The following is a 12,643-nucleotide window of genomic DNA, read 5'->3' as shown; positions in this document are numbered from 1 at the left end:
GTATAAAATCGTTTCCTAAGATACTTAGACTTGTCTTTTCTTTGATGGTGCCCTCTTTTCTCATCCTCAAATTCCACTTACTTTGGGTAATAAAGTATTTTTAAAATTATTTAGTAAGTTTTACACAAGAATCCAGATTTCTGGCTGCCTTTGAAAAGGTCTAGTAACTACGGACTGTGCCTTGATGGGGGATTCTCCCTCACAAGGGGCAGGTATTGCCCAGTCTTGCCCCCACCTGACCCCGTCGACATCGGGATCCTCTTCCTATCTTCATAACCTTATGCTCTGCTGTCATTTCTGGGATCCTCCTGCATCCTACCAGGTACCTTCACTTCCATGCCTTTGTCCAAGGTCTTTTCCTCTTCCTCCCTAGCAGTCTAAATCCCATCCATCCTTGAAAACCAATTGAAAACCAGGACTCTCTCGAACCTCCTCTAAGCATCCCAACTCTCAGAGTGTTCTCTGCTGCTCTTCTCTGTAAGGACATCCAGAGACGACCAGAACTGCCCAGGCTGTAAGTCCCCAAGTAGCTGTGAGTGTGGGAGAGAAGCACCACCCTGTGAAACTGACGAGGTAGGGTAGAGGCAGATGATTATGCTGTCCCTGAGACAAGGGAAGATAAATCAGAATTGAGCTGGCAAAGAAATTGAAAAATGTATTTATCATCTCTTTGGAAGTAAATTTCTACACTTTATTTATAATTCAACATATGGGAACACACAGAGAGTGCTCCCTCTCTGCAACCAGCTTTTAAAGCATTATATTGATGGTATTGCTTAGTTTCAGAAGTAAAAATGTCAAGGTAGTTAGTGTTCAGGGTTTCCACTGCAGCCGTAAAGGAGACTTGTGAGTAGAAATTGTGATAAAGCTGGAATAAGAGAGTGAAAGTCATTCCCTTTGACCGAGGGACAAATGCCTCTGCATTTTAATTCTTTCCTACAGTAAAATAACATTTAAAGATGGTATTCTGAGGGCTAATATTAGACTAATTTAATCTATGAACATCATATCAGTGCAAAGAGGAGTAAATGTATGATGCGAATACTTTTCTATGATTCAGAGAGTAATAATAGCAAGGCTCTACCATTCAAAAGAAATAGTATAGCAATTTAGAATAGCAGCCTAAAGTGATGTGACTGGCCTTTCATTTTTGACCCCTAAATTTAAAGAAAAAAGAACGAAATATAATATGCTTTAGACTAAGTAAAACTGTTTTCGTATATGTAGACAAGGATAATAAGGTAAATATTAAAAAATTGAAATAGCTTTTTAATTAAGGAAGTGAGTGGGCTTATACCAATAGATGATTTTAATGCCTATTTTAAAGGCATTTGTATATATAAGATTCTGATGCTGGGAAAGATTGAGGGCAGGAATAGAAAGGGGCTGAGGAGTTCCAAAGAATGGCAAGGAGAGGTGAGAAAGTCTTCGTCAGTGATCAATGCAAGGAAATAGAGGAAAACAACAGAATGGGAAAGACTAGAGATCTCTTCAAGAAAATTAGAGATAACAAGGGAACATTTCATGCAAAGATGGGTTCGATAAAGGACAGAAATGGTATGGACCTAACAGAGGCAGAAGATATTAAGAAGAGGTGGCAAGAATACACAGAAGAACTGTACAAAAAAGATCTTCATGACTGAGATAATCACGATGGTGTGATCACTCACCTAGAGCCAGACATCCTGGAATGTGAAGTCAAGTGGGCCTTAGAAAGCATCACTACGAACAAAGCTAGTGGAGGTGATGGAATTCCAGTTGAGCTATTTCAAATCCTGAAAGGTGATGCTGTGAAAGTGCTGCACTCAAAATGCCAGCAAATTTGGAAAACTCAGCAGTAGCCACAGGACTGGAAAAGGTCAGTTTTCATTCCAATCCCAAAGAAAGGCAATGCCAAAGAATGCTCAAACTACTGCACAATTGCACTCATCTCACACGCTGGTAAAGTAATGCTCAAAATTCTCCAAGCCAGGCTTCAGCAATACATGAACCATGACTTCCAGATGTTCAAGCTGGTTTTAGAAAAGGCAGAAGAACCAGAGATCAAATTGCCAACATCCTCTGGATCATTGAAAAAGCAAGAGAGTTCCAGAAAAGCATCTATTTCTGCTTTATTGACTATGCCAAAGCCTTTGACTGTGTGGATCACAATAAACTGTGGAAAATTCTGAAAGAGATGGGAATACCAGAGCACCTGACCTGCCTCTTGAGAAACCTGTATGCAGGTCAGGAAGCAACAGTTAGAACTGGACATGGAACAACAGACTGGTTCCAAATAGGAAAAGGAGTACGTCAAGGCTATATATTGTCACCCTGCTTATTTAACTTCTATGCAGAGTACATCATGAGACGCTGGGCTAGAAGAAGCACAAGCTGGAATCAAGATTGCCAGGAGAAATATCAATAACCTCAGATATGCAGATGATACCACCCTTATGGCAGAAAGTGAAGAGGAACTAAAGAGCCTCTTGATGAAAGTGAAAGAGGAGAGGGAAAAAGTTGGCTTAAAGCTCAACATTCAGAAAACGAGGATCATGGCATCTGGTCCCATCACTTCATGGCAAATAGATTGGGGAAACAGTGGAAACAGTGTCAGACTTTATTTTTTTTGGGCTCCAAAATCACTGCAGATGGTGATTGCAGCCATGAAATTAAAAGATGCTTACTCCTTGGAAGGAAAGTTATGACCAACCTAGATAGCATAGTCAAAAGCAGAGACATTACTTTGCCAATAAAGGTCTGTCTAGTCAAGGCTATGGTTTTTCCAGTGGTCATGTATGGATGTGAGAGTTGGACTGTGAAGAAAGCTGAGCGCTGAAGAATTGATGCTTTTGAACTGTGGTGTTGGAGAAGACTCTTGAGAGTCCCTTGGAGTGCAAGGAGATCCAACCAGTCCATCCTAAAGGAGATCGGTGTTGGGTGTTCATTGGAGGGACTGATGTTGAAGCTGAAACTCCAATACTTTGGCGAACTCATGCAAAAAGTTGACTCATTGAAAAAGACCCTGATGCTGGGAGGGATTAGGGGCAGGAGGAGAAGGGGACGACAGAGGATGAGATGGCTGGATGGCATCACCAACTCAATGGACGTGAGTTTGAGTGAACTCCGGGAATTGGTGATGGACACAGAGGCCTGGTGTGCTGCAATTCATGGGGTTGCAAAGAGTGGGACACGACTGAGCGACTGAACTGAACTGAACTGAACTGAACAGAGGATGAGATGGTTGGATGGCATCCCCTATTCATTGGACATTAGTTTGAGCGAACTCGGAAATATTGAAGGATAGGGAAGCCTGGTGTGCTGCAGTCCATGGGGTCACAAAGAGTTGGATACTAACTAGAGAATAAACAACAAACAACAAATGTCACATTTTATCAATTAAGAAAAGAAGAGGATATCCTTCCACTTCGAAGGGGAGAATACTCTCTTCTTAATCTTTGACTTAAGGAAAACTGGTATGTCATTTTCCAGATCCCATAGAACTACAAAGGAGAAGAAAATGCTTTAAATTCTTTGCACATCTCACCTGGGTTTTTGTCCAGCAGTGTTTTGTTTTGTTTTGTTTGAAGGTGTCATGCTGCCCCCTGCTGTGCATCACGCTAAAATATAACTTCTCAAAATGAAAGTCGCTCAGTCTTGTCGAACTGTTTGAGACCCCCATGGACTATACAGGCCATGGAATTCTCCAGGCCAGAATACTGGAGTGGGTAGCCTTTGCCTTCTCCAGGGGATCTTCCCAACCCAGAGATTGAACCCAGGTTTCCCGCAGGTGGGAAGAATCTCCCAGGTGGATTCTTTACTAGCTGAACCACAAGGGAAGCCCAACTTCTCAAAAGGCTACTATATCTCCGTTCTATATTTTCTGAATAACCAAGACAATTAAAAAGTGGGGCTTAGAGAGAGGAATACTTCATGTCCTATAAACATGTGGGTATCCTATGAGTTGTCAGTATTCTCTATTTTTTAAGTTACTTTAAAAAAAATCACATGCTTTTAAGTCCTTGATGGGCAGGTTTACAAGCTGTAGGTGTCCAAAAGTAGCAGAACTTTTCAGCAGTGCTCTGGCAGTTGCCCAGCACTTCAAGCACTTTGGATGACATGGAAATTAGCTGCCAAAAGTTTGATACTCCCTTAGTAAAATGGATCCCAGAAGAAACAAGAGGATTACCACACTCAGCCACCCTTACAGGACCCTCTTAATCTTACAGGAGTCTCTCTGAGATCCTGTTTAAAATTTTAAACCAAAGGAAAATAAATGTGTATATTTTGAGAAGACATTAAATAAGAAAACAGTGACCATCTATGACCAAGGGCCCCAGCAGCTCATAGTTTCAGGGAAAATTGGCCTCTGATCCCTGGGTAGTTTCTGGACTTTTCCTTGAACATTATAACTCACAAAGCCTTAATAAATGAGGGAACACATACAAATGTGTATGTGTTCTTTATGTTCTCTGATTATTGAGAATGGACAGTTTCTGAACTGTTCTAGCCAAATGAAAACAAATGTTTGTTTATACAAAAACACCTTCAGTAACTTTGTTTGTATGTGGAAGAATTGAAGATCAAATGCTTCCAGGAGTTGAGAAGAGATCATGAGAGAATCAGCACAGCCATTTAAAACTATTTTCAAAAGCTGAATCCTGACAATTGGTGTTCATGTCTAGCAACTCCCAGGAGAAAACAGATTCAGTTCCTTGGTCACATGTGAAAATCTAGATATTAATCTCTTCAAAGATTAGAAACTAGTCCAAATGGAGAAAAGTCACTTAGCTTTCATGAAGAAGTGAAGTGAAATGAAGTTACTCAGTCGTGTCCGACTCTTTGCGACCCCATAGACTGTAGCCTACCAGGCTCCTCCCTCCAGGGGATTTTCCAGGCAAGAATGAAGAAGAGGTTTCTGTTATTCAGATCAGAAGATGACTCTTTTGAGAGTTACTAACCACAGGACATAAAAAACTTCCTTGGGTGAAATCTCAAGAAGCCACCTAATCATGAGTTAATTTTCTGCATAGTACATAACAGTTTGAAATATTTTTGTCTTCTCTGTCGATGTCTTTGTTTATTCATCATACATTACCGGTTTCCTTCCACAGTATGTAAAATCCATGACCGCAGGGCACTTACAAGTCTTGTCCCAGAGCAGAGCCAATGCATTTGGTCACATAGACTATACCATCTAACATCATGGAACGCCCTTCACCTTGAAGTCTGTGTGAATGGCACCCCTAAGGCTGTGCTGTCTCCTCTATCCAGAGCCAAGTGCTGACTCTGGCGCAGAACAGTTCTTTCAACAATAATTTATTATTCTCACTTGAAAAAGTGATGAGAAATTGAAAGGTTTTGTGTCCCATAAGTCGAAGCATGTACATTTACATGTGCAAACTGATTGCACTTTGACAGATGACTTTTTCTAAGTTATTTCTTATAGACTGGTTTAGTTCAGGTAAGCTTGTGAAAGTCAAACCAATAACACAGTCCAGGTCTTCTGACTTCCCATGTCACGCTCCGTGTGCTTGAGGTTCCTGGTCAAAGTCAATTCCTTCGGAATCCTCGTGCTTGTCAGGGTCTGAGTCTATGACTGGAGTGACGGTGCCTGTGCTTTTTGTTTGTTTTTGGCAGCATTCAGCGAGCATGGCGTGAATACCTGCAGCGGCAGGAGCCCCCGGAGAAGCGGAGCCCCTCCCCGCCCTCCGTGTCCTCGGACAAGCTGAGCAGCTCTGTCAGCATGAACACCTTCTCCGATAGCAGCACACCCGTGAGTGCACATGTCCTTCTCATGACTCGGTTGGCCAGTCATCTGGTCTCCAGGGCTTTGGCTCCAAGAGAGGAATCTGGGGATGTGAGCAGGTGGTTTGTGATCTACAAGTTGCTTGTTTGCTATGGTGAGGGTTTTGTCATCTCAAAGATGTGGGTCATGAAGGCAAAGAGAACTTTATCAAGGCTTAGGGAAGTGACTGCATTTGAAATCAGTCTAAACTATGCATTTGTGTGTTGGCATTCCTCTGTTACTTTTTACTTTTCTTGATGATAGTGTGTTCCTTTTAATCTGTGCTGTTGGCAGCCTTTTGTGGCACAAATAGGATAGATTAGCTTGGTTACTAGGATTTTAAAGAGAACTTTCAGGAGAAGAACTGAAAGGGGTCTTGGATTCAGAGATTGCATCTTAAAGGCTTTCAGGGCTGGGTAAGTAACCCATGTGACTGATGGGGAGAGTTGTGGCTGGCTCACCTAAAGGGACACTCCCCCCCCCCCCCCCCCGCCACACACACACCTCCCCCGGCTCCTGGAAGTATGTTGCCAAGTGTTGCCAGAGATCATTTTCCTTCTTCAGAAGATTTTTAAATGTTGGCAATCAGTAAGAAAATTTTAAATGTAAATAGACCATGCCTGCAGACCACAATTTTCCCAGGTCCACTAGTTTAAGAACTCTGGAGTACAGGGTTGAGGAATGGAGGAATTTGAGGGAAGCCTCTGTTTAAAAAAAAAAAAAAGAACACCAAATGTATAAGGAAATAAATGATTAGGCAATTGTAACACAGAGTTGTGTGGATTTAGCCATTGTGATCAGTTACCATAGTCACTGGAGTACTGAAATAGGAAGAAAAATGAACTATACACGTGTATTGTTATTTTTAAAAAAATCATCCTTGACTGCTTTGTAATCAAGTTTATTTGGTTGTAAAAATGCTTCCCAACAGCCAAAATAATGCATTCACATTGGGATCAAGCAAAGGTACTTTGAAATGTTTTCAGATGATTGCATTACATATTCTTTAATAAATGGCTTTATCTAGTTACGGATTCTAAAGAGAGAAGCAAGTTAAGTTAATAGCTGTGGAAATAATGGTGGCAGAAGATCTATTTTTAGCTGGCATTAGAAATGGAATACGGTGAATCTGCACTTTTTAAATACAGTTTTGGTAGGGGGCATGTGTTGTCTTAACAGGCCTCACCGTCACTAGAGGGCGCTCATGAACCACTTTGGAAAATGTCTGCGTTTAGCAAAGTTTGTATTTAATTCTTGATTTGTCAGTGAAAAAGAATGTGAAAATTGAGTGTTTAGGATACCTTCGCTGTGAATGTTAATAGAAGGTACAAAGTAAACGACTCGGAAGCCTTGATCTGAGTGATGGAAACTGAGTATGAGAAATCACTCTGCCCCGGAGTTAAAGGCTTGAGTTTACTACCACCTTCGTGCTTTCTCAGCCCTAATTCCAGACAATAGCAACTGTCTAGAAATCCCTGATGGTTTTAGTATTGCTTTAGGATAGTTAACCTTTTGGCTTATTGAAATTCTGGAAGAATCTATCTTTGCTTTATATTTATGCTGCTGCATCGCTTTGATTCTAGCACCTCAAGTGTTTTTGTGCCTAAAATGCATGTTCTTCCCCCTCGTTGGTCATTATGTTTACATCTATCTTTGCACAGCTTTGCTAATGGTTTCACCTTATTTAATGTAGCCTAGACTCCAGGGGCCCTGAGGTTTCTTAGTAGCAGAGATTTTCCCTTTCTGGTGTGCCCAGCAATTTGGTTTCCCATAAGGTGTGTCAGACTGAATTGAGAGTGGCACCCTGCTCCACCACCATGTCATCATGCCTTAGCTCTGTGCCCATGGGACAAAGATGACTCTATTTCCTGTGTGGGAGTCTGGCTCACTCCTGACTGCCTACAAACACTGAAAATCAAAGCAGACTTTCAAAAATCATTACTGGAATTAGCTTCAGAAAGCAAGCAGATCCTGCCCAGAATTCTAATGTTGACTATGAGAACAACTTTGGTATTGATGATGGCAATGGTGTGACACTAAATACAGAATAAAACATGAAAATATAAGATGTTGGCACATTCCCAAGTCTCTCATTTGTCAGGCAGGTAAAATACCAAAGCCATTATTGTTTAAAACTTTATGCTTCATTGTTTGGAACTGGTATAACTAAAGGTTGTTTTATCTTCCATGATTATCCCTTTGCTGAGGCTTCATTCAAAAAGATTCATTCATTCTCACATCTTTTGTTGGTGACAGTCCCATGAAAAGAAAATGACTTTGCTCTACCTTGACTGACCTGCCAGACCCACTGGGTTCATATATGAACCCTATCAGGGGAGCAGATAGGAAGACTTGGTTTTACCACCCTCTGATGAGTAGACCTCAAATTTATGGACGGGATAAGGATGACCCCCAGCTCACCTTGGCTAAGCCTGTCATAAAGAGAAGAGCTTTTTCAAATAATCAGAAAGTCCTTCGGAACTTCAGGGTTAGAAGCCTTTGGTCCCAGTCAAATTCTGTCAGTGAGGTGTCTCCCTAGGGGATTTCCCAGGCCCCTGACTTCTGCTGGATCCTCTCTGCTTGCTGAACCACAGTCTTCTTCCTCTGGGCTTGATCTGTCACTGTTGCTGCCGAGACCATTGTCTGTCTTCTCCAGTCTGATCAGCGGTCTGTTTCCTTCTACGCCTCTACTAACCTCTAACACAACCTCAGTTGGAGGCCAGTCTGCTCTTGCCTAACCTGTGGGCCTTGCCAGCTGCTCACCCGCCCCCATGCCTATAATAACTGCAATTACTGTTCATCCTAGCTGTCTCCTCTGGGCATGTGCTACATGGGAAGCCAGAAACCTGATCCAGGGTAGTCCTTGTGCTGAGCTGAGAATGATGCGTTTGCATGCTCGTGTTCTCTTTTGGCCAAGCATGTAGTTAATACAGTTCTTAGAATGTTTCGGCTGTAAATTAAACAGCGACAGTAATGTTTCCGTATGAGCTCTCAAATTCACCATCTTAGTAAGACCTGAGCACTTGTTGTATGCCAGGCACTTCGCCAATGCTTTCTGTGGATTATTTCCTTTAATCGTCTCTATGACCATATAAAGGAGGTCCTGTTATTATCTCCATTTTACAGATGATGAAGATGAGACTTTGAGAGATAACCAGCTTGCCTTGGGTTACTCACTGGGCTGGAGCCTGCATGCTTTACTGTTCTACTATATTGCAGCACTTGAAAATAAGCCTTCATTTAGACATGGTCAAGCAGTGAAAGACATAATCATTGCATTAATGCATTTCTAGGGCTGTTTTACAATTGAGTAGGTATAAACAGTGAATGAAATAATTGAAAAAAGAAAGCTCATTTGATTTTATAAATTGCCTCATTCAATGCTCTTTGATTAAAACCTCAAACCTCAGCTGCTCAATGCCAAATTAAAGAGCAACAGGAGGGAAGATAATATTAAGTTATGTTAGCAATTTGCATATTAAGTGCCCTTTATCACAGTGTATCATGTGGTAACAGAAAAATTTGTTTTAGAAATAACAATTTTGAATACCAGCTGTTATTAAGAAAAGGAACTTGTGGGTATCAAAGTGAGAAGCAAAGAATAACTTTTTTTAACCATAAAAATATTAGTTATTACATAGAGGACAACACTGGAAAATGCTTTGTGTTTTTTTGTTTTTTTTTTCTTAAGCAAATTCATGTGACCAAATACTTATTTTTTTAGTTCCCAGTTTTAAGAAATCTGTGATTTATGCAATAGGATATCATGGAAAGAAGCTATAGAATGGTACCTTGTAAAGCATTAGGTTTATACCTTTTTAAAAAATCAATAGCATATCCCTGCGTAAATACAAAAAAATCTTTCGTTGTTTGGAGACATTCTGAGTCCCATTTGTTTTGAAGGGATTCCCTCTGCCTGGGCCTTCCTTCCTGGCCACACCCACTTTCCCCCATTGGTTCCCATACTGTTACCGTTTGGCCTGTAGGGGGCAGTGTGGATCAGGGAATAGAGACCTGGCTTGGTAAGAGGACCTGAGGACCCGACTTAAAATAGCAGTTCTGCCACTTCTTTTGAGTCTAAGGTTATCACTTGAGAGGCCCTTCTTCAACTGCCAATTGGAAATAATAGATTTAGAGACAGATAGATTGTTATTGCTGTGAAGATTAAATGGCACTGCATATATAAAACAGCACAGAACCTGGGCCCTGAGGTCTCTCAATAAATGTTAGTCAATTCTGAACCCACTCTTGAAAACACTCCATGCCTTCAAAACACTGTGGAAAACTTGTGAAGAGCACAGGTGACAGTTTTACCTTGATTCCCACTGAGGGAGCCGGGGCTGCGTGCAGCCTGTTTTCAATTCACCAGATGAATCCATGAGAATCAAATTGTGCCCTAAAGTGTGTGTGTGTATATATATATATTTTTTTTTTCATATGTTCAGGGTATATATGTATATGTGTATAGGTTTTGAGATTGGAGCTGTACTTTAAAAAGTAATATATTATGCATTCATTTTAGTATTGATCCTTTAAAAACGAATTTTCAATGCTCAAAGTTGATGTCAGGTGCAAGCACTTTTGCCTCTAAACGAGTTTCTTTTGATAAATCACACCCACATACATAGTAAAAGAAAAATTTTGTTGTTCACTTGCTCAGTTTTGTCTGACTCTTTGTGATCTCTTGGACTGCAGCATGCCAAGCTTCCCTGTCCTGCACTATCTCCCAGAATTTGCTCAATCTCATGTGCAGTAAGTTGATGATGCCATCCAACCATCTCATCCTCTGTCTCCTCTTCTCCTCCTGCCATCATTCTTCCCCAGCACCAGGGTCTTTTGCAGTGAGTCAGCTCTTTGCATCAGGGGGCCAAAGTATTAGAGCTTCACCTTCAGCATCAGTCCTTCCAGTGAATATTTAGGGTTGATTTTCTTTAGGATTGACTGGTTTGAAAAGAAAATCTAGATTATTCTACTCACTTCAGACTTGAGGAAAAACAAATGGCGGACTCTGCAGCGTGTTGGGGAGAACAGGGTTTCCTGGCCTCACCTCTCAGGCAGGCCAGTGCAGAAAGAGCCCTTCCAGCAGCTGCCCACACCCCCACAACCACCACCACCACGAGGCCCTACTTCACTCCTGGGCAGAAGCAATTACAGTTCTTGTGATTCTTGAGCAGTTTCTGTAGTTCTTGTAATTCTTGACCAGGTTCAGGAGCAGTGGTCTAGACCAACTCAAGACCCTGATACCCTAATTGTCCTGGTGAAAAGCCGTGGAGCCCTCATATTTATGGGGCTGCTGGAATGGTCCTGGCGTTCAGCGTAAGTGCTGAGTAGTCAATAACAGGCAGCCAGGTGACCCACCATACCTCCCCAAGGACACCACCAAAGCCAGCACTGAGCCTGCCTGCCAGACATGGCAAGTGTGCCTATATTAAATATGCTTAATTATCCTCAAGTTTTATTACCCTTTTTGAGATTTACAACCTCTAGGCTTTAAATACATCAGGAAAAATCTAGTAACTAAACGGAGAAAGTCTTCTTACAAAGTTGCACTTGTTCTAGGAGGAAACTCAGGCCCTAAAAGACTGGACTTCCAGTACAGTCTTGAGGGCTGTGACATTATAGAGAATGTAAGCCTTGTGCTACTTAATAATTTAATAACCTAGATTTTCCAGGTCAGGGACAAGTTACAGTATTATGCTCAGCTGTTATAAATTTAGGTTCCATGAATTCTAATATTTCAGCACCCAAGTTCTATCTATCTAGTCTTTCAGACCATGAAATAGCACAAATTTTTTTGCCAATCTCTTTGTTTCAAATTTTAGTTCAGAGAATATAGTCAGTTCAGTCGCTCAGTCATGTCCAACTCTTTGCGACCCCATGAATTGCAGCACGCCAGGCCTCCCTGTCCATCACCAGTTCCTGGAGTTCACTCAAACTCATGTCCATCGAGTTGGTGATGACATCCAGCCATCTCATCCTCTGTCGTCCCCTTCTCCTCCTGCCCCTAATCCCTCCCAGCATCAGGGTCTTTTCCACTGAGTCAATGCTTCGCATGAGGTGGCCAAAGTACTGGAGTTTCAGCTTTAGCATCAGTCCTTTCAAAGAAATCCCAGGGCTGATCTCCTTTAGGATGGACTGGTTGGATCTCCTTGCAGTTAAGGCACTGTCAAGAGTCTTCTCCAACACCACAGTTCAAAAGCATCAATTCTTCAGCACTCAGCTTTCTTCACAGTCCACTCTCACATCCATACATGACCACTGGAAAAACACAGCCTTGACTAGATGGACCTTTGTTGGCAAAGTAATGTCTCTGCTTTTGAATATGTTATCTAGGTTGGTCATAACTTTCCTTCCAAGGAGTAAGCATCTTTTATCTGCAGTGATTTTGGAGCCCCAAAAAATAAAGTCAGCCACTGTTCCCACTGTTTCCCCTTCTATTTCCCATGAAGTGATGGGACCAGATGCCATGATCTTCATTTTCTGAATGTTGAGCTTTAAGCCAACTTTTTCACTCTCCTCTTTCACTTTCATCAAGAGGCTCTTTAGTTCCTCTTCACTTTCTGCCATAAGCGTGGTGTCATCTACATGTCTGAGGTTATTGATATTTCTCCCGGCAATCTTGATTCCAGCTTGTGCTTCCTCCAGCCCAGCGTTTCTCATGATGTACTCTGCATATAAGTTAAACAGGCAGGGTGACAATATACAGCCTTGATGTACTCCTCTTCCCACTTGGAACCAGTCTGTTGTTCCATGTCCAGTTCTAACTGTTGCTTCCTGACCTGCATATATGTTTCTCAAGAGTAATCATATGTAAAAAGAGAAGACTTCTTGATATAGAAGTAAATACATTTTTCTCTTCTTCAAACTAGGGTCTTA

At 41.6% G+C, this 12,643-nt stretch overlaps 1 protein-coding gene across 1 annotated transcript in view; it reads left to right on the top strand.

Moving 5' to 3' along the window:
• The window catches only part of IQCJ (IQ motif containing J), a 236,386-nt gene extending 224,353 nt beyond the window's left edge, over positions 1-12,033 (top strand). Inside the window, 3 exon segments of the mRNA XM_019966185.2 lie at positions 5,620-5,755; positions 8,024-8,089; positions 8,092-12,033. Of these exon segments, the coding sequence (XP_019821744.1) occupies positions 5,620-5,755; positions 8,024-8,089; positions 8,092-8,139 (250 nt within the window). The 3' untranslated portion in view covers positions 8,140-12,033.
• The last annotated feature ends 610 nt before the right edge of the window (positions 12,034-12,643 follow it).

Source organism: Bos indicus, chromosome 1, assembly GCF_029378745.1.
Source record: "Bos indicus isolate NIAB-ARS_2022 breed Sahiwal x Tharparkar chromosome 1, NIAB-ARS_B.indTharparkar_mat_pri_1.0, whole genome shotgun sequence".
Lineage (NCBI taxonomy): Eukaryota > Metazoa > Chordata > Mammalia > Artiodactyla > Bovidae > Bos > Bos indicus.
The sequence above is the reverse complement of the archived record's forward strand: the minus strand, read 5'-3'. Positions and strand labels throughout refer to the sequence as shown.